The sequence below is a fragment of the Protomyctophum bolini genome, assembly GCF_963924005.1.
Source record: "Protomyctophum bolini genome assembly, chromosome: 11".
NCBI classification, from domain to species: Eukaryota; Metazoa; Chordata; class Actinopteri; order Myctophiformes; family Myctophidae; genus Protomyctophum; species Protomyctophum bolini.
Genome location: NC_137872.1, coordinates 11174779 through 11198736, shown reverse-complemented (window position 1 = coordinate 11198736; position 23958 = coordinate 11174779). Strand labels below are relative to the sequence as shown.

The following is a 23958-nucleotide window of genomic DNA, read 5'->3' as shown; positions in this document are numbered from 1 at the left end:
CATCTGGGAGGTCTGCATTCTGGACTGAGGCAGGGATGGATGCCGCGCATTGTGCGAAGCCCGTTCTGCATGTATATCATTCCACATATACATGCAAATGTGCAAGTGCACACATACCACACACATACACGCCGAGCACGTGATCTCTCAGACCGAGTGGCAGACACACGCACACACTGTGCTACACACTGTCCCTTGTCACTTCTATGGAGTCATTGGAGCATTAGCATCTCTGCCACTGCTGCATACAATCTGAAATCCCTCTGGAACGAATTGCACAGTTCACGGTTCACTAGCTGTAAACGTAGCTGTATGTTTTGCGTTGTGAAATTATTAATGTTATTTCAATCTCAGTTGTATGCATCTCTTTGTTCTTGTCTCAGTCCCATGTCATGCGCACACACATGCACATACATGCGCGGCGCGCACACACACACACACACACAAAGTACTCACCCGCTGGCAGTGCCTAGTGACACGGAGCCTAGAGAAGAGCTCAGCTTCCGGAAGTCCCAGACTCTCACCTCACGGCCACGCATCTGCACACAAAAATACACGCCGTTGAAAATAGCACGCGAACACACAGCTGGGTATTCCCCTGAAAACACTGGTTAACACAAAAGTTTAGGATAATGCACAGTACATGCAAGCACACATTTCAGGTACACATGTACTGTATGCCACACAATGTGGATTTCCTCACCATATCGAATCCCGTGGTGATTAAATGGTCATCTTTGGCCCAGATGATGCGCGAGTCCTTGTTGTTCTGTAAACCTTTGGCACTCTTTAACACAAGAATCACAGAAGTATTCATTTTAAACATTATTTTGCCGTACGTAAACGGGCCTGACAGTGCCACATAAGAAAGTGAATGAACGAAGGCCCAATTCCAACGTCCTCCCTTTAAAGCCTTACGCCCTGAGCCCTCACAGAATTAAATGACATCACCTGGTAAGTGCTGAAGTGTGAAAGGCTGCAAGGGCTCTAAATGCTAAATACTGTACTGTACAGTACAGTAGGAATTAGACAGAACTCTTTCTGTCCTTATTTCAGTTCTTTAAACGCTATGAGTATTATTATTCTATCTAGGTTATTCTGTTCACTTGTGTTTAGTTTAAGGTTTGTTTCCACATTCATTCATTTCATTTTATTCCCTCATTCTGTAAGGTCTGAATATAAGACTATGTTTTTTTTTCCAATGGAAAAATCCTAAATGGTATTATAATCGGGGACTAGACTACTTGACATTCAATGTTCTTTTTCCACAAATGAGTCTTGAAAAATGGGGGTCGTCTTATATTCGGTGCAATACGGTATATATGTTTGTACCTCATTATTACAAAATATATACCCCGCTATTCTTTCAGAACAGTGTTTGCTGACATTCTCCAAACCAGGCTGCATGACTAATGTGCATACTTAATGATTGACATTTGGAAGAGATACCCTGGTAACCCTGTATTTACATTACAAAGATATGATCTGTGGGTAATTCCCTCAAGCAAAGTCTGAAAGTGCATCGATGCAGACTCAGGGAGCATAAAGGGGCTCCTGAGGACCATGCACTCCATGCACTTGGAGATTTGACAACGGGACAGCCCTTAAGCTGACGGCATGTGAACATGCATTTAAGACAGCACCAGCGCCGACAGGGACATTGGAATTGGGAAATGGAGGGAGAAAAAAACCCATAGATAATGACTTGTTATTGTAAAAAAACATCGGAAGGACGTGCTCGGATCCAATAAAAAGATGTTTGTTTTTATAACTTGATAATTTTGTGTATTTGTGTGTCCATATCAAATACTTATTTTATTTTATTTTTTTATAATTTAATATAATTTTCACCCCATATTCGAGGAATAATCGAACATCGAATATAAATGTACCAGCCCTAGACCAGACTAAATGGTCATCTAAGGGTTAAGGGTTCACCCAGTCTGGTCTACTTACTAAGTAAGTAAGTAGACCAGACTGGGTGAACCCTTAGCCATAACCACAGCTCAAGTTCTACACAGATGAAGCGTGTGATGAGTGAGTGATTGACAGAGGAGGATCAGGCTATGCAGGTACCTCTGACAGATGCAGGACAGGACTTGTCCCGTGAAAGAAGCGCTTGTTATTGTTCATGTAACACATGGACGAGGTGACATTTGCCCCCGAGTGCAGCTTGGATTACTAAGTAGTGACATTATGCCTGTGTGTGTGTGTGTGTGTGTGTGTGTGTGTGTGTGTGTCATTGATACTGTTGCTACATGGCTGTTTTTCCACAGGGAGGATGTGTCAAAACAACATTGGTGAATTGATTTGTTTTTACAGGGGTCTTCGACTAAAAACAGGCTTAGCCATAGTGTTGTGTTAGTATGAGATAACGTGCATGTTTGTAAAGGAAGAAGTGTATGATGTATGTAGTAATTTTTACGTGTACATGTACAGACATCTTGGGCACACCATGGGGTAATTCCCAGGACGTCTGGAGACGTCTTCGGCACAAATTGGGTTAAAAACACATACAAATAAAATATGATTTTTTTTTCAAATGTTAAAAAAAATACCGAAAGTAGTAGATAGGGTTCGCACACATTTTTACCAATTAATTTTCTAAGCTTCAACCAAAATATGTTTCCCCCCCATTTCTAGACCTATATACGCAATAGTGCCTCTTACTACAGTGTGCTACCTGTATGCCCCAACACAGGCCAAAACATTGTTATGCTTGTTCAAAAGCCACACTTCCTGGGCATTGCAGATAGACAAACTGGTCTGCCTCCACCTTCTTTTAAACGTTAACATCCGCGCCTCTGTTGCACAACGCGTGTCACTCGATTGATTGATTTTCGAGCAAGGGAGTCACGTGACAAAAAGACAGACACAAACACCCTGAATGTGACAAAAAGAACAGACCTACTACAGTAGAAGCATTGTACCGTGATGCATTGTTAAATTGTCAATCTGTTCTTTTTGTCACATTACTTTGAAATACAATCAGGCTTACTTGGTAACAGCATCCCACCGCTTCTTCCACAGAAGATATACTGTTTGCTGCTATACTGATCTTTTAATATGTATTGTATTGTGTGATGTATGTCTGGCTGTTGAATTTAGTACAATGGACCACAATAGAAACAAGGCCCAGGTAGCTTTTTATCCTTTTAGCATAACTTTTGCCTGTACTACCTGTTGAGGAAGAATTTATATCATATTTGACCATAATTTATGGCTGAGGGGGGCCTTGGATGTCTGCACTGGGTCTAGTGGTTGTCTGTGTTATAGCCTACAGTATCTGTGTCCTAGAAGCAGCTACAGTACAGTACAGTAGAACTGTGATCCTGCCCTTTGTTCTTGGCACTACCTTAGTGATAGTGTACTTCTCCACTCCCTCCTGTTGTGACTGACTGTGTGAATGAGTTCTGGTTGTCTATTATTTTACTCTTGTCTCTTTTTTTTCTCTCTCTTTCTGTAGTACTGTGGGGCACTACAAATCCTGAACCTACTGTATATGAACCTACAGCAACTAGATGCCCTCTGGGAACACACACTGACTGCTCAGAGTCAGAAGACAGGTTGTCCAGTGCGTCTGAATAATGGGAGTAGGAAGTCATTGCTAAATGCAATGGTCGCAGCTTGGCAGCATAGACCAAGGGTTCCCAAACGTTCTAGTAGAAATTAGATGTTTGCCCGCAACCCAAACTAGTAAAAATAGCAGATCTACAAGCGCACACCACATCGCTTCTCACAGCATTGTGAGCTTGTAGATCTGATATTTTCACTAGTTCTAAAACATTAAATCAAATTTTGTTTTCCAATTCATGGAGTTTCTTAGATTTTTCTTTCATTATCTTCATGAAAGTACTGAAAATAAATCATTTAATTTAATTTTGAATTCATGAATAATGCAAGTGTTTTTTTAATTCTTTGAAATAACGATACTTATATGTGTCCGACGACCCATATAAATGTGTCTGTTTGGGAAACAGTGCTCCAGACAGTATTCAACATGCACCGATGTGTAAACAAAAGAGACAATAATCATAATTTACACATGGGACGAATTGAACAAATTTAAAAGATGATAATGGTAATTAATGGTAATGTAATGAGTGTCAATTCTGAACTGATATCAGATCACTCTATGACGTCAACACCAGAGTGCTCTGAGAGCCGAGGTGGTCCGAAAGCACCTCAGGTTGAACTCACGCAGGCTGTGCAGTACAGCACTACATTTGATCATGTTACACATTTCTTGTAACGCAAGACACGTTTTGGACACATGTTTTACGAACGAAAACAACAGCTAAAACAATGAATGAAACATTTTCCAAAACATTCGATTAATTCCAAACCTTTTCCAGACCTGGAAAAACTTTTTTTTGTTCCTCATTTCAAAACATTTCCAGGACTTTCATGGCCGTGGGAACTCTGTCTATAACCTCACCACGCACGTGAGCTTGTAGATGGCCCTTTTTCACAGAGCAACACACCATCGTACAACCAAGTAGAGTTTATGTTGTTAGTGTACACAGTAGTACAGTTCGTGCGGAAGTCTAGTCTGCCATTTGCTAAATGGATGAAATGTAACTGTCCGTCTGGGACGGAGTCCAAATGCAAAAACTGCTGGCTAACACACAGAATGTCAATCAAGCGCTAAATATATACTGTATGTGGTTCTTAAGTAATTATGGCTTTATCCAACTTTCTGGAGAAAAATAAAAAAAATACTGCAGTGGCTCTACTTTTCAAAGCAAGGAGCCCAAGATCCGAGCCCCTAACCCAGCAAAAGGCATGCTACTTAGACTTATCTGTCAGGGCATAACTACTTATAGATCTTAATGTCTCAACCCTGAGCCTTGGTGAGCCCCTGGTATCTGCGTGCAAAGATCTAGAGTTACACAGAGCCCCTCCACACAAGGTAATGCAGGACAGCAATTGAGTTTTCCATGGAACTAGAGCCATCATCCTACAGTGAACCCCACCACCGTCCATGCGTGCGTGTGTGCATGCACACACACACACACACACACACACACACACACAAAACAGTGAACTGTCGCTGTGCCAACCCTCTGAGGAGCTTGACTTGACGGCTGCATCCAATAAAGATGGACGTTTTATTTTTAAGCTATTTTTTGGGGCCATTTATGCCTTTATTGATAGGTAGACACTAGTGTGACAGGAAATGGGGAGAGAATGAGGGGGGTGTAACATGCAGCAAAGGTCGTCGGTATTGGGACTTAACCAGCCTAGCTGCCTTGTTGCCCGTAACACTTTACGCCCGTTTGAAAATTGTAAAGAACAAAAAGTAAAAGGAAACTGAGCTCTCTAGCGCACCGGCGGAAATACCAGGTTGTTGTTAAGTTACAGTTAGTGGGGTTTTTTACTTTTTTCCCCCCCAGACTGTATTTGTCAGACATGGAAGTGATTCGAATAGCGCTTGACAAATAGGGATGAACGAAAGAATATCAAATCCATGGCAGAGGACAGCCGTGCACATGTGTGTGCATCAGGGAAGGACACATGTGCAGCCTATCAGCTCCCCACTAGACCGCCCCCCCCCCCACCCCCACGCCACCGCCCCAACCCCCACTCCCTCGTCTCTGACGTATCTCCTCGCCACACGCCCCAGCGGTTAGGGGGATCAAGCGCTGGTGGAATTGGGTTCTGCTTCTTCTTTTGCCTTCTCAATCAAACATTTCATCGCTTGTTGCAACCTAAAAAAAACTCCTCTCAGACGCCGCTTCCTCCTGCAGCGCATGTGGACGGTAAATGACACGCACATGTTCCGCCTCCCTAAAAAGATATGCATGCACACACACAGATGATGATATATCGGCCTGCATTAAGGATGGTGCGCAGGAAGTTAGAAACACACTTTCTCACACACACACACACACACACGCACAGGCCCTGTTTCTCAGTTCTCACACACACACACACACACACACAGGCCCTGTCTTCAACGCAACAGGTTGAAACAATTACTCCAGGGGGTGAAATACCTCATCCATTTACATGGTAGAAGATATAGAAGCTGTGGTTGGCTGGCAGTTAATTCAGTGTGCAGTGTTAATGACAGGTTCAAGTTTCGCTCACGCAGCCGTCAGGAGTGAGCGTTTGGGACGGGGTGGACGTACAGTAGGGAGGTGGATGTTGGCCTCTGGATCGACTCCCCACTGATTGCAACGGAATGGAATCCTGAAAAGTCCTCTCCCTTTCCCAGGGGCAACCACACGAGTCACCGTACCGTACGTACAGTACCACAGCTCAGCAGTACAGAAACAAAGGCATCTCAATGTGTACGGCTTAACCCGTTTAGACCGGACGTCGAAATAAAACAAAAAGTCTTCTGAAAGAATATATATTAAAAGATTTTTCAAAAATAGCAGACCTACAAGCTCGTAGCGCGCCACTCGGTGGCACGCTATGAGCTTGTAGATCTGCTATTTTTCAATAGCTAAAGCATGTCATAATGCTTAGTAAAAAGCCCAGAATGGGTTAACCCACGGGGTTATTGAACGGGGGCTGCCAGAGGGTGTGTGTTTTTTTTCTTCTTCTCTCTCTCAATTCAATTCATAAGATCATTGCGCCAGTTTAACCATTTTAACCTAAAGTTACAATACTACTGCACATGTCATTATCATCAAACATTTTTCAAAATCAGCCGTTCACAACACATCACATCGTATCGCGTTGTGAGTTTATAGATAAGCTCACAACGCTTCAGCCTAGCTGCCAAAGAGAGATATTTTGAACTTGCAGATTGGGGGGTCCCTGGTATGGAAAGGTTTGGGAACACCTGGTATAAGCCAAAGAGCCTAGTGTAGCACCCCCCCCCCCCCCCCCCCCTTCAGTGGCCAATGCCTGTCAAAGCATAAAAATCATAAATCATAATTGCGCATATCGACGTGCACATGTGGGCCGCGTTGGAATTTTACAGCTACATTCATCACACTCTGCTGTGAAATGACTGGAGGTCGACGCTGTAATGTGCCGAGAGGATGAGCTTACATCAATTGCATGGTTTAAAAAAAGTAAATTCTCCAGTGTGCGTTTCTCCACGGGGTAATATGTCTTGGTGCATACCAGGCCTTTATCGGACACCATCTGCAACGTATACACAGATGTCTTCAGGCTTGGTGTGCCTCCAAATATCTTGATTCGCCAGAGGGGGATTAGTGCATATTCTACCGAACCTGGCGTCCAAACGACGCTATACCAAAGCAAAGACAGCGCGTTGACAATAAGTCCTGGATTAAATAAACACCGCGGTTAGGACGGCGCATCATTTTTCAGCCCTCGGAGGCCAAGTCGGCATGCCTCCGGGCAGGTAAGTGATGTCGCGTTCGCCTTGATGTGGAGTCTGTGTGAGTTAAGTGGGATGAAAAATGGCGCAGATGCATGGTTAGAAGTCCAGGAACATAAAAGACACTGGGGGAAAAAAGCGATAGATCACAAAATAGGAGGTGCGGGTGGGAGTGGGGAGGTTGGAATAAACACACCGACCAGGAGACAGTTGCTTGGCTGATTTCCTTACAGGGGCAAAACAACGGAGAGCTGGTACTCTGCCCAAACTAGGATCTGACTACTGTAGATACAGTACACCATCTGCCGCGATGGTCCATTCATTACCATCTGCAGAGCAGCAGGACACCTTTTGGCCTCATTTTGTGTGTTCGTTTTCCAACTCGACGCACTTACAGTATGTCCCTGAACACTTACGTCCTTGAATGACAAATAGCATTACATAATAATTGTGTTTAATGGACTGGTCCAAAATGAAGGGAAATTATATAATCCGTTAAAAAACAGCCCCTAATTGACGGACCCTTTTATGTCCACCCAACAACACGTGCAACACGCAAAGCCTTACTGCCAGTCTCCTCCCCTAGAAACGCACGCACGCACCCTTTCCTTCAGAAGTCTGTCCTCCCACTCATGCATGCATGCGATCTCCATCACCTCTGCCTGAACCTGCTTCAGAGCACAGACGTTTTGCCATTACAGCATGGTCCAGACCTGCACGGCGCTGCAGTGAGCCGGCCAGCTCCATACGGTTCACCGCCGCGGCCTGACGTCTCGCCCAGCTGACAGACCATGCGTGTTCCATACAGTAGATCACACACACGGTACCTACACCGACATGATGTCATGGCGCTACTTGGACCTGAAGGCACGCGCCGCTTTCGGGGGGCCTTTGATGATGATGATGATGATGTCACCATCATCCCCGCTTGGCAGCAGCTGCTATGGAAGGGAAGCGACGAAACGGGGGGAGGGAGGACGGGCGGGCGGGCGGAATTTGGGGGCTTTTGCAAGATTCTTGTGATGTTCTACTGGACCAAAGCCCAATAAACGGCGCTTCAGATTACAGACTGAGGCGTGGCTGGGTGTGTGTGTGTGCGTGTGTGTTGTAGGGGTTACGCCCTCAGCCCAGCCTTCGGTAAAGTCCTCTGCAAACATGCCGGGAGCTGCTAAAGGACACAACATCTGGACGTGTACAGTATGCAGATGTGTCTTTTATGCTACTGCCCCGATATGTATATGTGGTTGTGTGCCGTGTCACGCACCAAAAATAGATCATCCACAAGCTCAAAACACAGCTCAGCTATTTTCGGTGTGGAACGCCGACACGAAACAAAGACGATAACGCGTATTACATTTGAAGGTGTCGTTTACTGTTGTTACTGCCCTGATATTGATGTGGTTTAACATCACCGTCATGATGGAAATATAGGCAAACTACCTGTTGAATATTACTATTGAATTTATACACTATAGCATACACATAAAACGTTAATGATGTGAAGCCGACGATGCTATAGTTCATCCAGAATACTCCCGATCAGGTGATCAGTAGCCTCGGAAACCCAGACGTTTTTATTTCCAGGAAGGAAAAAAAGTCTGGGACCGAGTCCACTTCAATGCGACTTTGTTTAAATTGACGAACACACACTCCTCTCTCTCTCTGTCACTCTATTTAATTAGTCTCATGTCGCGCAGCTTTGTGTAGATTCTCCCGGCGGATCCTGCCGGGAGCTGCCTATGCCATAGAAAGCATAGGTGGACCCCAGGCTAGGTGGTCAGTCAAATACTCAACTCCATGCGATTGGGGAGGGATATGTAAACCAGGTCCTTGAGGGAGTTCCAGGGGGTCCCCAGCTAAATGATTGTTTGGAACCAAATGGACCCTTATGTGTCTGTAACTCTGAAATGGGGGTCTATAGACTAATCTGCATGTCAAACTGGGGGGTCCTTGAAATGCATTGATTAAGAATCACTGCTTACACTGGGGGTCCCTGGCATATCTCTTCAAATGGGGTCCGCGGGCTAATTCGTTTGTCGGTGAAAAAGTGTCTATTTCAGTCACTGTAATACCCATTTGGCAGATCATTTATTCAACATAATATTTTCATGCTTACTTATTGAATTCAGACATATCCTTTTCTATCCAATTATGCGTATTATAGATATTTATGCTTGTATAATTCTACTATTAGACGGATGTTAGGTTCTTAGCTTACTTATTTCTATGTATTTGATGTACTAGAGCGCTGCCTGTTGGGCACTGGCCTACTTGGACCGATGCAAGTTGGAAATGCATAACCCCACCCATGTCTGTGGCTCTTTTATGGCCATATATGGAGTTCTTTGTCAGGCATACCCAAATATGGAGTCTATGCAGATGTCAGAACATAATTGTAATGACAGAACATGCAAGCTCCATATATGGAGATCTAGGGGTGATCAGTTGGCTAATTTGGGCCCTGTCCGGGGCCTGGGTAGAGGCCTTTTGTGGCGCTTCTGGACAACCATGGGTCTGACCGACTCAAGGCCGGGCACTACACTCCATGAGGTGGTATGGAACGCGTGTGTCGAATTTGAAGTTGGTGGTGCGAACGGTTCTCAAGTTACGTGGATTACAGACGTACACATTAATAAGATTACCATGTGCTGTTTCTCTGGATTAAGAGCGTCTGCTAATTTGTATGCTCAATAAATATATGTATTAAATCCAAGAGTTGGCCGACTGAACTGTTATTCAACAAAAGTTAAATATATAATGGTACAATCTACTGTAATGTAGAAGATTCCGAGCCCAACAAAACACTGTAATGCTAGCTAGACAGATAAGGCATATCACATTCGGGCACGGCTGATGTATGCTTTATGGTGATTTCAGCACAGCTGGAAAGGCAATTTTGACCAATCCAAACCCTGGCTGAACTACCCATTGTATAATCAGTGTTTTTCTATGTGTATTTGATTGTGTGCATGCGTGCGTGCGTGTGTGTGTCCGTGGGCGTGCGTGCGTGCGTGCGTGCGTGCGTGCGTGCGTGCGTGCGTGCGTGTGTGTGTGTGTGTGTTGCCAAACAGTATATCCTCTCTGCAGCCATAAATTCAATTGACATCCACTCCACCTGTGGGACTCCTGTGGTTCAACTTGCCTGCATGCCCCCAATCCATCCAAACACACTCAGAGAGAGAGAGAGCAAACGTAAGGGACAGGCATAGAGAGGGGGGGAGAGGGGGGGAGCATCAAGCATAGAGGGAATAGTGCACAATGCAAGAGGGAAGATGGTAGATAATAGGGTGCTGAATTTTCTTGTGTGGAGGAGTCTGGTAGTGACGGTTTGAGTGGCGGGTCAGTCGCGCCGGTCAAATACCACCAGTGTGGAATGACAAAAGCAGAGGAAATTACATCATGTCTGAAAGGAGTAATAACATAAGCACAGGTGCCGAGTTATCTCGATGTGGGAGGATATCGTTTTCCAAATATATCAAATAATAAACTGACTCATCTGAAATGGGACGTGAATGGGACGTTAAGAAGTGGTATGTGAATGTGAATGCGTGCGTGTATGTGTGTGTGTGTGTGTGTGTGTGTGTGTGTGTGTGTGTGTGTGTGTGTGTGTGTGTGTGTGTGTGTGTGGGCGGGGGGGGGGGGGGTTGGGGGGGTCACTTATAAACTAACAACTAGAAGAAGAGATGAAAGCATAGCTTGCTTTGATCGTGCTAATCAGAGTCAAATGAGAAGTACCGGTAGACGCTTCAGTCTACTAAGCACACAGGGAAAAGCACCTTCGTCAGCAGCCTTGAAGATTATGGATTTATGGGTCTATTTTATGTCCTCGCCCAATATAAACAAAAGAGGTTTCTCTCTCTCTCTCTCTCTTTCTTTCCTTTCCCCTCAACCATTTCCCATTGGAAGCGCCAACAGACGGAGAGCATCTGTGTCGCTCAAGGAGAATGTTGATTCACCCAACAGGACCACTATCAGGTGTCTGTGTGTGCGCATATGGGAACGATCGCAATCTCTCTCCTTCTCCAACTCTTGCTCTCTACCGTAACTCTCTCTCTCTCACCGACTCAAATTTCTCCACCGTTCTCCGTCGAGTTCGTACCGGTTCTGCAGTATAATGGCTTCAAAGAAAAAAATGAAAAATAAATATGTCTCTAACGGTGAGCGTTTATTTTTCCTGTTCCGACCCAAAGCCGGTCCCCCCTTCTGCATTGTATACGTGAAATAGCACGTTTTCCTCTCGGATACGAAAAGAAGTCTCCAAGTTGACGAAATGTCAGTCACACATAAGACTGGCCCCTGAACTGGCCCGATGACCGATATACAGTGTTCGGAAACAAAACAGAAACAGAAAGTATCTCTAGAGGGCCTGTGTGTCGTCCAACTTGGCCGGGATTCGGGCGTGCGGTGAAAGACGAGCCTGATTGCTGACTCTGCCCCCATTCCCTGTTCCTACTGTACCATGTAGACACACCATAACACATACAGCACACGCACAGCTGTAGCCACTCGTCCCGTCAACCTGCTCCTCGTTTTCCTGCCTCACTCTCTCTTTCCACTCCTCTAATGGGCCTATCCCGCCTTTCCTTTCATTCCTCGTCCTTCTAATCAATAACTGTTGCCTCGTTCTTTTCATCACTCATGAAAACAGACTCCCGAGTCCCTCTCTCTCTCTCTCTCTGTCTTTTAATCTACGGCTGATTAGTCCTTTCAGTAATTACTGGCTTTTTAGTTTTGTTCCTGCTCTGTCTTCACAGTCCATTTAAAGCAGTGACTCGGGAGTCAGGGTCTTCTCGAACTCGAACGCAGACTTTTGTTGAAGTCGGCGTGCCTCTGGAGATAGGAATTGGGGAGGGGGGGTGAGGGAGGGGAGGGGGGGGGGCGCTGCTGTGGAAATCAAACCAGCCATTTTATTCTTTCATTTCCTCTGCCGCCCACCACCACTTATTTCACCAGTAATTGGAACCATCTCACAGGGAGCTCACTCCGCTTCTCAACCAGAAGCCCGCAAACCTTACACACCATTCTTCCATCGGTCCCTCTCTCCATTTTTGGACATTTAAATGGCGGGGTCAGGTCAGAAACTAGGGCAGGGAGAGCAGTCCGAGTGAATGATATAGCACTGAGTAAATTCAACAACTTGACAAACAACAGCAGCTCTGAGATGTGACGTTGGTGACACAAGGTGGGGACTCACTCACTACAAGAGAGAAACTATCACTTAACATACTGGTATACATCATATGCTGTTTCTGGTATTTACATTAAGCTTGATTCACATTTAGTTGTACGCCGTCGATGCACAGCTCATGACATGTGAGCTCGTAGATTGGCTGTTTTCAGTGCGCGACACCCGCGCGCAAACGGCGCAACCAAGTATAACTCAGGCTTTATTCATTACTCATACTTGCCTTGTCATCACCCCACCCCCCCCCCCCCCCGCCCCCTCAACTCCCTATCTTGTTTCCTTGGCATCAGCAAAAAAATAAAAAATAAATAGCGCAGGGGAAAAAAAGCCAGCGAGACAATAAGGACCATGTCCACACAACAGACCTCCAATAAGGCCCCAGAGAGAGACCAGTGATGGGTCCCCGGGAACTGAACCGCGGATAAATATAGTATCTAACTTCAATGGGAAATCCAGAAGACTTTTCCCTCCAACAGTTGTTATGGTGTTTAGATCTCTCTCTCTCTCTCTCTCTCTCTCTCTCCCCATCTGCAGTCTTCCCACGGCCTTGATGGGAACAAACTGGGAGTGAAAGAGATAGGATGGAAGATGTGTGCCTGGAGAATAATGGGGAACAGAACTACTGCACCGTTGGATTCATACTGTGATACATCAATCTGTGAGCGAGAACGGGATTGGGGATTTCCTCAATGTCAACCCCCACACACAAACACTGATGTCATCAGTCAAGTCGAGTCAAGTCAGTTTAATTTATATAGACCCAAATCACAACAAATGTTATCTCGACACCTCACGTAACGGAGCAGGCCATGACCATGCTCGGCAAGGAAGAACTCCCCCTGGGAGACATTGCTTATGAAATGTCACAGCAGGTGCCGCGGCTATTGCGCCTGTAACGGAATTACTGCATTTGCAGTGTCACTCCAAAATAGCAGATCTACAGTATACAAGCTCAACACATTGCATCGCAACCGAGACTGCATCATGAAGCATTGTGATAGATCTGCTATTTTTTTAACTTTGGAGGGGAATGATTTCTAATGTATTTCTTTACCTATAATGACATACCCAAAATAGTCGGGTTGAAAGTGGTTCAAATCATAACTCAATTAACCGATGAAATCTCCGTTTAAGAATGGAGAAATAAAAGCAAGATGGGACCGAAATTGTGTTCCAACTTCAAGGTGTATGGTGAAGTCTGTGGCGGCAGGCAGGGAATCTTTCCATACGGCGCAACACACAGATCACAGGCCCCTCGTGAGACTGACAGCAGGCTCAGGTTCCACTCGCTGTGGGGACTTCAGCGAGAGATTGATCATCACTCGACCGCCTGCCGCAAAGACGTCAGAACTGGTGTTTTCAGAGCGCAGGGAAAACACTAAGCCTTCAGAATCATATACTATCCCATGGAGAAATACGGGAAAAACTGACAGAGAGAGAGGGAGAGGCAGAGAGAGAGAGAGGGAGAGGGAGAGAGAGAGGGAGAGAGAGATATGCTCATTCAAGAAGAAATCAATTCCCCTTATTTTGACATGCAAGAGAAAAAGAGGGAACGAAAGAGTTGACAACAGAGAAAAGTTGAGGAAAGCTAGAGTGGCAGTTATAGAGAGCTGATTCAAGGGCTAGGCTGTGTGTCTACGAGTGTCTAAAAATACGGACGGGGAAAAATGGTAGTTTGCACATCCAGACACCCCATGAGTAGCCTCGGTTCGGTGGTGTGCTGCTACAACCCGGGAGGGCGGGCGTTCTCACCGGTGTAGGCTTTCAGTAGCTGGCACGGCCCTGTACCTCCACTGCTGCTGTGGTCTCCATCCATCTCACTCCATCAACATTGCACACACGCGCACATGCACACACACTAATGAAGATAATCACGATAGCAGATACACAGTATAGTATGCTGCTCATATATGTAGAAGAGGTCTTTGACTTATTATTACATTTACATCCCATCAACAGTTAAGGTTTTGTTTTGTATTGCTCATCTGTATGCTTCGACAGAGTGAAGATGCAAATGCCCCTTCGTTGCTCTTCAAAGGGATGCCTGACGCAGCACATGAACAAAGAGGCTCGGCTCTATTCTGCCGACACAGTTCATCGGGCATATCCCAACGTGCCGTTATTTGTCCACGGTAAAAGGAACCCTTTTGAATGGTTGAACATTTCCGGGACAGGTGTCAGTTGACGATTAGCTTACGGAGGTAAATACCCCCCATACATGGACTGCCAAAAAGCCAATCTCGCCCAGTGCCAAATGGCGAGCCCCCGTCACGACTTGTCTCTCTGACAGTAATCTTATCCGACGTGCGTATTCACGGAGGGACACGGAAGGGGGTGTAAAAAGCATTAATGAGCCTCATGGCCAGCACAGGATTCTTTCTGTCCACTCCTAATGGGGGGGGGGGGAAACAAAGCTTTAACCAGAGAGTACTTGTTTTTATTCTGCTTATTTTGGATGACTGCAGGGAGGAAGGGGTCATCTGCCTAAACAAATATAGCTTGAAGGGAGATGAGAGATGCATATTCTCAACGCACCCGGGAACCTGCTGCAGATGAACTGCAGCCGTCTCAGAAGGGAATTATGGGAACTCTATTATTCCTCAGTCCCATTGGCCGGCCAGTGTTATCCAACAGGATGTATCAGGGGGAAAAATATCAATCCTACGTTTTGGAGAACGCTTCAAGAAACCGTTCCCGAAACACCACACTAATCTCTTTAAGAATAGGTTTTGGACATACAGTATACACAACGAGACGGCGTCACCATATTTGCTGATATTAAGGCATGACGTCGAAATAAAAAAAACGATCCCTCTGAAATAATATATACCTATTCAAAGATTTGTGCCGCATTTTCACGATTTTTCAAAAATAGCAGACCTACAAGCTCGTAGCGCACCACTCGGTGGCGCGCTATGAGCTTGAAGATCTGCTATTTTTCAAAAGCTAAAGTATAACGTAATGCTTGAAACCCCAAAATGGGTTCTCGCCCAAAATGGGTTAACAGTTGTGCCAAGTGAAATAAAAACCCTGGAGTGGGTACAGAGGCTGTGATTATTGAGCCATGGTGCTAATTGGCCCGGAGTGGCCACAGACTAGAGATCCTGCCAGCCGACCCAACCAGCCCCTGGCCTCTGGTCACCCTACTTTCTGTGTGGAGTTTGCATGCTCTCCCCGTGTCCCCTAGGCCTAGGGTAGGTACCATCAACAAAAACATGGAGTAATCCTGGTTTCTAAAACTACCTCCCCCTGGCCAGCCGGGGCACCTGATGGAGGGGAAAGGAACTGGTTGGAATAACGTGTTCCTCCCACGCACTACGTCCAGCCGGGGAAACTCCCCCCCTGTCAGGTGAAAAGACTCCTCATGCATAGAAGGAAGCATGAGGTCAGTCCGCTGGCCTCCCCAGGTTGGCAGAGGAAGTGTAGCGCCCAGGATTACATTAGATAATTGACACTGGGTGAAAAATGAGTTGCAAAATCGTGGGATAGAAATGATACTATTATACTCTGGGGCCTGGGGACAACAGCATGGCCCCGGCAGTCACACCGTACTGGAAGTCTGGCACCAAAATGCAACGTATTCACACAGGCAGAGCTCTACTACATCTGGGAAGACTCCCCGAGGTCACAGAGGTCGGCCGGGAGTCTGGACGAGTACACCGGACAGGGCCATTAGCTGACCCCTGGAACTATCTCGGTCATTATGTCCACGGAGCCAGAACAGGGGAAGAAACTGCTTGAATGCTGAAGTTCACCCAAAAGAGGTACACAAGAGAGCCAGAGCTTTTAAAGCGTGTTGTACTTTGGTGATTTTTTTGATGGTCGCTGTGGTTGACTCTCAAGCAATGACTATTCTAGATATGAACCCGACGGGCTGAGTCCTTTGAATCCTTAGAAGCATTCATGGGGGAAAAGGATAATGTCGATAATGACAGAGGGAGCATTGATACACCGCTGACATCAGCAAACACTCCGAAACCTGGAGCGCATCGTCACCACAAACTGCACGCCACCAGACCTGCTTTAATAGTAAAACAGATGGGGAGGATTCTCTGGCAGGTTCTCCTGCAAAGAGTGAGGTGAGGTTAAGTGAACCAGGAGCATATGAGCAACACATGAAATCGCCCCCCCCTGCAGCCTTCCTCTTAATGCATGTTGTCATTTACATCTCGTCCATAATTGCGACGGATACGGTTAGCTGGCCTTAATCCATCACTGAGAGCCACATCAGAGAGGCCTCACATCTTCAAAGTGCCCCACCGGGTCACCACGTATTGTATGCAGTTCTGCACGGCGGGGCACACACATGTATACGGCATGTCATTTAGATGTCATTGTGTGGAGGCATGGAACTCGTCCCGCTTTACGTAAATACCGGGCGTCATTATTCTATACTTTGCAATCTTGCAATCACGACACGTGCTCTTTGCTCAGTGTGTTTCAGCTGGACTCAAACTGGAGACGTCCTCCGTCAACTTACAAGAAAGTCCAGAGTTCAAATGGCCGATGCCAAGTTTGATCACAAAGAAGGCAAAAGGGGATTAAATGTTGAAAGGTAAAAAAGGCTTTAGTAAGAGATGTCTCATTGACATAGGCTACAGTATATATACTATACAAAACATGATTGATATGACCCAATATATCCATTGTACAGTACTGCATATCACACACACACACACACACACACACACACACACACACACACACACACACACACACACACACACACTTATAATGCATGACCTAATATTCATCCAATACATACGTATTTCTTGTTTCTGTATAAACTGTATTTTTTTTATCAAATAAAAACAGTTTGATCGTCCGTGGGTCGCATGTGTTAAAAGTCACATAAAGATAGATATGAATTGAGATTAAAGCAATTAAATATGGGGTTATCTCCAATAGGCGGATTAGGTGACTCACCGAGTAAGAGTGCATACCACATAAATAAGGTTATAGTCCTAAATCCTTCCCACATATACATATACATAGTGTATGGGGTTATCCCTATAGCCCCAGGGTTGACCCATGGCAGCCGTTCAGCACCAGAGCTTGTGGCCGCTGACTGACAACTTGATTAATCACCTCATTTCCACTGCACTAACAAACAGTGTAATCTGCTTCACACAGCGAACACTGCTCTCCAGAAAACTGCCAGCCCTGACAGACCCCTCCAAAGCTAACGTTAGCCCACCCATTTAACAACTTCAGTCGGGGAGAAACTCTGTTTAGCTGGTGTGTGAAACCACAAATTGTCCCCGGGCCTCCTTGTCTTCAGAAGCTTAATTAGCAAGAGATGAGCTAATTTGGCCTTTGTCAGAGAAGGAGCTGGCACTCGTAAGTCATGCGAGAGCCAGATTTCCGGGGTCCCTTATATTATATGCCTTGATGTTTCCCAGAAAAGAAACTTTCTGGGAAAATAAAACTTGAGACAAGAACTCCTTTCTCTTCTTTGGCCTCCGAGAAGCAAAACATTCACAACCCAATGCAGGTATGCACACCTGTGTGCTACTCTTAATAGCCTGTGGTCAATGGCTAGCAGCTGCACTGGTTCCAGTGCATTCCTGTAAAATAACCCCTAGCAGACGCTGCGCCGGGCCATTATTTTCATAAGGCTGTCAAAGCTAGACCTTTTGGGTCTTTATGCGTGCTATCCACCGCTGTACGTGTTGAGTGGTGCTGAAATGAACATCCCCCCTCCCCCGCTAGCGTTACTTACTCCCACATACACATACTGTATGGCGACACCGCTGACCAACTGCACCACAGCAGAGAGGAGCAATAATAAGGACTAAATGGTAGAATGTGGGCACCTCACCACTTCACAGACAGACACACAGAGAGCCAACTAAGGACCACCGTTGTGTGAATGGGGAGGGGGGGGGGGGGGGTATGAATTTCACAAGGTCTGCCTCACCTCACGTGTGCAGCGGCTCAGTCTGACCTGCTAGTATAAGCCACCAGCGTGATTAGCCTAGCATCTGGAGAGAGAGAGAAACCGGATGAGGTGCACGGGCCACGTTAATTGAAATAGCACCAGTGCACGCTGCTCGGTCAGTGGTACGTCAGCCAGCCTAAAGAGAGCCGCAATCTAACTGACACTAGGCGTTATTCCTCTCCGAGGTTGGCCTCCGTCGCTGCCTGAGGCCTCACTCCCAGCGCCGACCTGTGGCGTGCCCCTGGGCACCGCTCTGGGGTCTCTGTAGCTTCTATTCCGACAGGTCTAACTCCCTGGACTGCTTGCTGTACCACTTGCTGTCAGGTTGTGTTTACCATGACCATGATTAATATGTAACTTACAGTTGATCCATACAGGGGGGGAAAAGGGGGAAAAAAGGTGCACGTGCTTACAGTAAGTCACTCACTCTATGCGCGGCAGGCACCGGTAAGTCTGTCTGTGTAACTCCCCGGTGACCTAAAGAGTGTTGGCACATGCAAACCCGCCACAATGGACACACTTAAAATGCATGCATCAGTTCACACACAAACACCAAGCCTGCTGCCACCGGCTACTTGCATGGCCTCCAAAAAGAAACCCACACACTTAACAAATAAACCTCCACAGTAACGGCTCATTAGCAACACAACACAGGGGAAAGGAGATCAACAAGAGGCCCACAGTCACACCTCGCCCCCGCCGGTGCAGCTGTGGAAAGACCCATGGAGAAAGAATGGGGTTCTGCATGCGCTCATAATACCTCCAGGACAAGCACAGTTTCACCCGAGGAAAGGATAAGCCAATTCCGAACGTAACTCAGTCATAAGAGTGTAAAATGTACCCATGCAGAATCGTATAATTACAGAGAAAGGGATTTGGTACAGAGGGAAACAAAGAGGGGGCAGAGTACAGACCGCTGGGGGCCCCCGGTCAACTAAGTATAAGGGTTTATGGGGTTAATACACAGATGAAATGCCCTTGAGCAAGGCACTTAACCCCTAACTGCTCCAGTGGAGCTGCTCCAGTACTAGCTATCAGTATAAATCGCACTTTGTACAGCAGGCCTATTCAAGGTGGGCATGTCGCACCATCGTTGCACTTCGCTGTGCTGTATTAAAAAATGCGGATACAGAATGGGGCGCCGTTTCATGCCACCTTCAACGTAGCAGCAGAGAGTAACAGCAAAGAGCCAAATTGACGTCTGTATCAAAGGCGCATTGGGTACTGTGGGACAGGGGTGACACGTCCAAGGTCCTCGCATCTTTCTGCCACAAACTGCTCCCTACTTATTTTCAATTATTTATCCTGCAAAGTATTTCTGTTCCCATTGACATGACTTCGTCTTCAACGCATAGATCTTCACAACCCGACACAACGTGATCTACTATCATTGAAGAGAGATTTTCAATGGACAAAATGGTCGAGTAGAGTCTACCCTAACTTAATAACAGTATATCGGCATACATCTTTTGTGTGTGTGAGAGAGAGATTAAAAAAAAGAGATTGAAATGACGTTTGAAGTGGCATTTGTAACAACTGAGAGGGTTAGACAACTTTTCTTTGTCTTGTTAATCTTATTTGGAAAACAGCCTGTCACCTTAAAATAGCGCAGTGTAACACTAGACACTGACGCTGCTGTTACACATCACGTCTCTGATTGCAGAGCCCCGGCTTGCCATGTAAGAGTACACAAGGAGGCGGCTTTGTTTGGTTTTGTGTAAAAAGCAAAGCCGGCATTAACAGCGGCTCTTTGTTATGCTACTATTGCAGGATCTCTGTATAAAAGTGGCTTAAGACTGTGGTTGTACTGGGCAGATCACAAGTGTGGGTGAGTGTGTAGCAGGGTGTCACTGAACAAGAGCCAACAATGGACAACGTGCACAACGAACTTATCTGGATAAATAAAAGTTAAATGAACAAAGAATAATAAATGTGATGCCAGTGAATGTGGGTAATATGTCTTTAAAATCACACCCATGTGAAGTGAGGGGCGCCGTTATCATCTTCCACCATAGTCGATATATATTAATTTATGTACTACCAATGTATATACACACATCTTTTATGACGTAATTATCAGACAAAACAAACATGGACAAAACAACAACAAACAGCTATTGATAATAGCAGATCTACAAGCTCAGAACGACTGACATAGAAACATAGCTTTTTCAGAAAACTGTCAGGATGTAAAAGACATTTTTAGAATCTGATCTCAGGTCAAAATGCGTTAAGGACAAACATTAAACCTGTTTATAGGAGGGGCTAGCGCCCCTCAATAATGGCTTGTCTACACCTATACCCCAGCAGGCAGGCGTGGCCGGGGTATAGTATGACCGATACAGGCAGAAAAGAGTGCGCGTGTAATGAGGCACACAGTGAATTTCTACTGGGTTATAAATGAGAGAATAGCTCAGATAAAGGAATTGTGAAATGCTTAAATCACACTGATTGGGACATGCTGATGTCATTAATGTAATTAATCTATTCCAACTGAAACCAGCCAAAAGCAGCTTTTCTTCCCCTCACATGATGAAAGACGATGACAGCCATTTCCAATCCCATAAAGGAGTTCCCACGGGAACTGATCTCATTTAGCAGTGTGACTTTGTATCTCGCCCTCTCTCTCTCTCTGGCGCAACCCCTGAACTCATAGGAGAACCTGGTAACAAGACATTGACAGCTTCAGGAGCGTTGTAACCCGTTCCCCAAAACGATGACTCCGCAACTCCCAGGATGCAGCAGCGGGAGAAATGTGCTAATCGTCCACCATTTTGGCTCCAGGTGTCGCCCACATGTGTGTGCTGCGCGGGGCCTTAATTAGCTGGAAACTCACAGCCCCGGAGCAGCCAGTATAGGCTAATGAGGCCTCCGCTTCCCAAACAACACACACATGTGAGCGGAGCGCACGGTCGCTGCCAGCTGGCACATACCCTCACCCCTCGATCCAGAAGAACACTTCAGCACTATCCCCCCACACACACACACACACACACACTCATTAGCTGAACCATCTTGAACCCCTTCACCCATTCAATCCTGTCCCAAAAATCTCCTTCAGCCTTAAACTCTGCGACCCTCTCACCTCTCTCTACTCCTGCAAATCCCCCCCCCCCCCACCCACCCCCAAACACACATTGATTAGCTCATCTCGCAGTTTACTGCACACACCCAGCCTTAACCTAATACTCCATCTAACCAGCGTGGAATCATCTCCTGCTTTACAAAAAAGAATAAGCAGATGTGGGGGAACAAAGTCGTAAAAAGGGGGGCGGGGGGGGGGGCTCGATGCATGCTTCTTAATCCAAACAGTGAAATGAAGTGAATGGAGTATCCAGATGATATACCCCACTGTACCGCAGAGCTGTACTGTACAGTACAGCTGTACCCCACTGCACCGCAGAGCTATGCAGGACAGGGGGAAAAAACTAAAAGAAACATCCCCCTCATTAATACAAGATTCCTTGTAGCCCAGCCAGAATCCCCCGAACCATAACTGACACTGGCATTAGATTAGATTCCTTGTAGCCCAGCCAGAATCCCCCAAACATAACTGACACTGGCAGTAGGGCAGCTACAGTAGTAGCACTGGGATCTGAGAGGATAGAGAGAAAAAGAGAAGTGGAGGGGGAGAGAGAGAGAGAGAGAGAGAGAGAGAGAGAGAGAGAGAGAGAGAGAGCAAGGGCAACATCTGTGCTGAGTTAACCACTGGCCATTAGCGGGTCCTCGACCCGTCAGTTAGGGGTCTTACGGAGAGACGCATGGAGCTGTAGACATCGGGGGTGAAGGAGAGAACAGTACGAGACATACCAGAGGAATCAAGACAGTAAGGTGATGGAGGGCATGGAGAAAGAGAGGGGAGGCATGTGTGACGACGACATTTGATTTGATTTAATTAATCTTATTAAGGATCCCCATTAGCTGGTGCCATGGCAACCAGTCCTTCCTGGGGTGCACATAAAAAAAAACATACCAACTACATTTACAAAATTATCAAATGTCAGTATACTTCACTTCTGTAAATGCAGCAGAGGTTTCGAGGCAGGTTATTCCAAAGAGACAATGATGTACAAAAAATGCCTTTAAAACATTGGTTTTGGAGATGCAACAGAGTGACAGGCGAGGTAGTTACAGTACATCTGCGCAGTGTGCACATGTATTAAAACAACGGCGACATAACCTACGAAGAGGAGGTGATCTCATGTCGAGGTACGACGTTCATCATGTCAATAAATGCCTTCTTGAGCACAAAGCGGCACTTGGTTGAGGATGTCAAACTAAATCCCATTTGATGAACGCTTACGTTAGGGTCAGGCGTTTGCCACGGGAGAGTCAAAGGTCGCGGGGATTACGTTGGTTACACGGGAGATCAACCCACGTATTTGGCAGCTTGACCTCTTCGGCAGAACTAAACACACAACGGGGGCCAGGCCTGCCAGGTGTCTTTCCTCGACTATATAAGTCCAGTATACTCCAGCTTTCAGCGAGCAGAAATATGAGTGTTACCACGTCTGTGTTGGACCGGCGATGTGGAGGGGGGGAAAAAAAGACAAATACGTGCTAGCATTTCCCAATCAACACAGTCTTCATTCTAACGTACTGCAACTATAACATATGAAGTGTTTACGGACTCCCCCATACACGTTATCTTGCGCTGCAGGGTTAAATAGTGGCTTCTAAAGAGGTGAGAATGCAAGAGAGCAGGAGTAATTCTACTATGACATGTTTACACAGTTAGGGGAGAGGAATAGGCTTCGGGCACACGTTCAGCACACACACAAAAAAAGTTAGTTTTCAGACAACACCACAACATCCACGGACCAGGGGATGAGGCCTTCTATGCTGCAAGCGACGGCTCCATAAATCAACAGTGCCGGTCCAACAAACGTGGTGTGGCTGGGTGCATTAGAAAATAGATTTTTGATATACTAAACTAAAGGATGTTTGGTTGCAACTTGCAAGCTAAATTATGCTGCTGCTTGTGTAGCTGGAATGCGGAGCTCATGCCTCTATGTGGAGCTCTGACATATACTTGGAACATGCCGCGGTTCTTTATAGACATTATATTTCACGTTTCACAATGTTGACTCCACAGCCTTGCGGTGTTAGTATTAGACATTCTCCGAGCTCTAAACACATTTTCATTCTGGAGGAAGTATCAAAATCTCATTCTCTGGTTGGAGTTGACGTGAGGGTGTTTGTGAGAAGAATTGGTTGGTGAGAAAGCAGGATTCTGAGCATTTTTGAGGCCGTGTATGGAAATAGAATCTCTCACAATTCTGATGGCGCAAAAAGTAATTTGCAGTAATTACAATGAAACTCAAGTCACGTTTCTAGCATTTCAGCGCGGGTTCAACACGCCAACGGCATGGAGCGCAACGCCTCATCTCAGAATACCGGGAATGTGTGACATTAGACAGCAGTGTGTGTGTGTGTGCGCACATGGAAAAGTTAAGGGACACAGATGGGACTCGTCTACGTGACTGTGTGGCTGAGGGAAATCTGGTGCGATGTTCTTGCCTTTCCATC

The 23958-nt window shown here is 46.0% G+C and overlaps 1 protein-coding gene across 1 annotated transcript in view; it reads right to left on the bottom strand.

The window, feature by feature from the left end:
• Nucleotides 1-23958, bottom strand: part of coro7 (coronin 7) — a 161949-nt gene that overhangs the window by 116328 nt on the left and 21663 nt on the right. The window contains exons 8-9 of the mRNA XM_080776816.1: nt 704-787; nt 457-539 (exon numbers count right to left, since the gene is read on the bottom strand). Coding sequence (XP_080632942.1) covers nt 457-539; nt 704-787 — 167 coding nt within the window. The remainder of the gene's footprint in view (nt 1-456; nt 540-703; nt 788-23958) is intronic.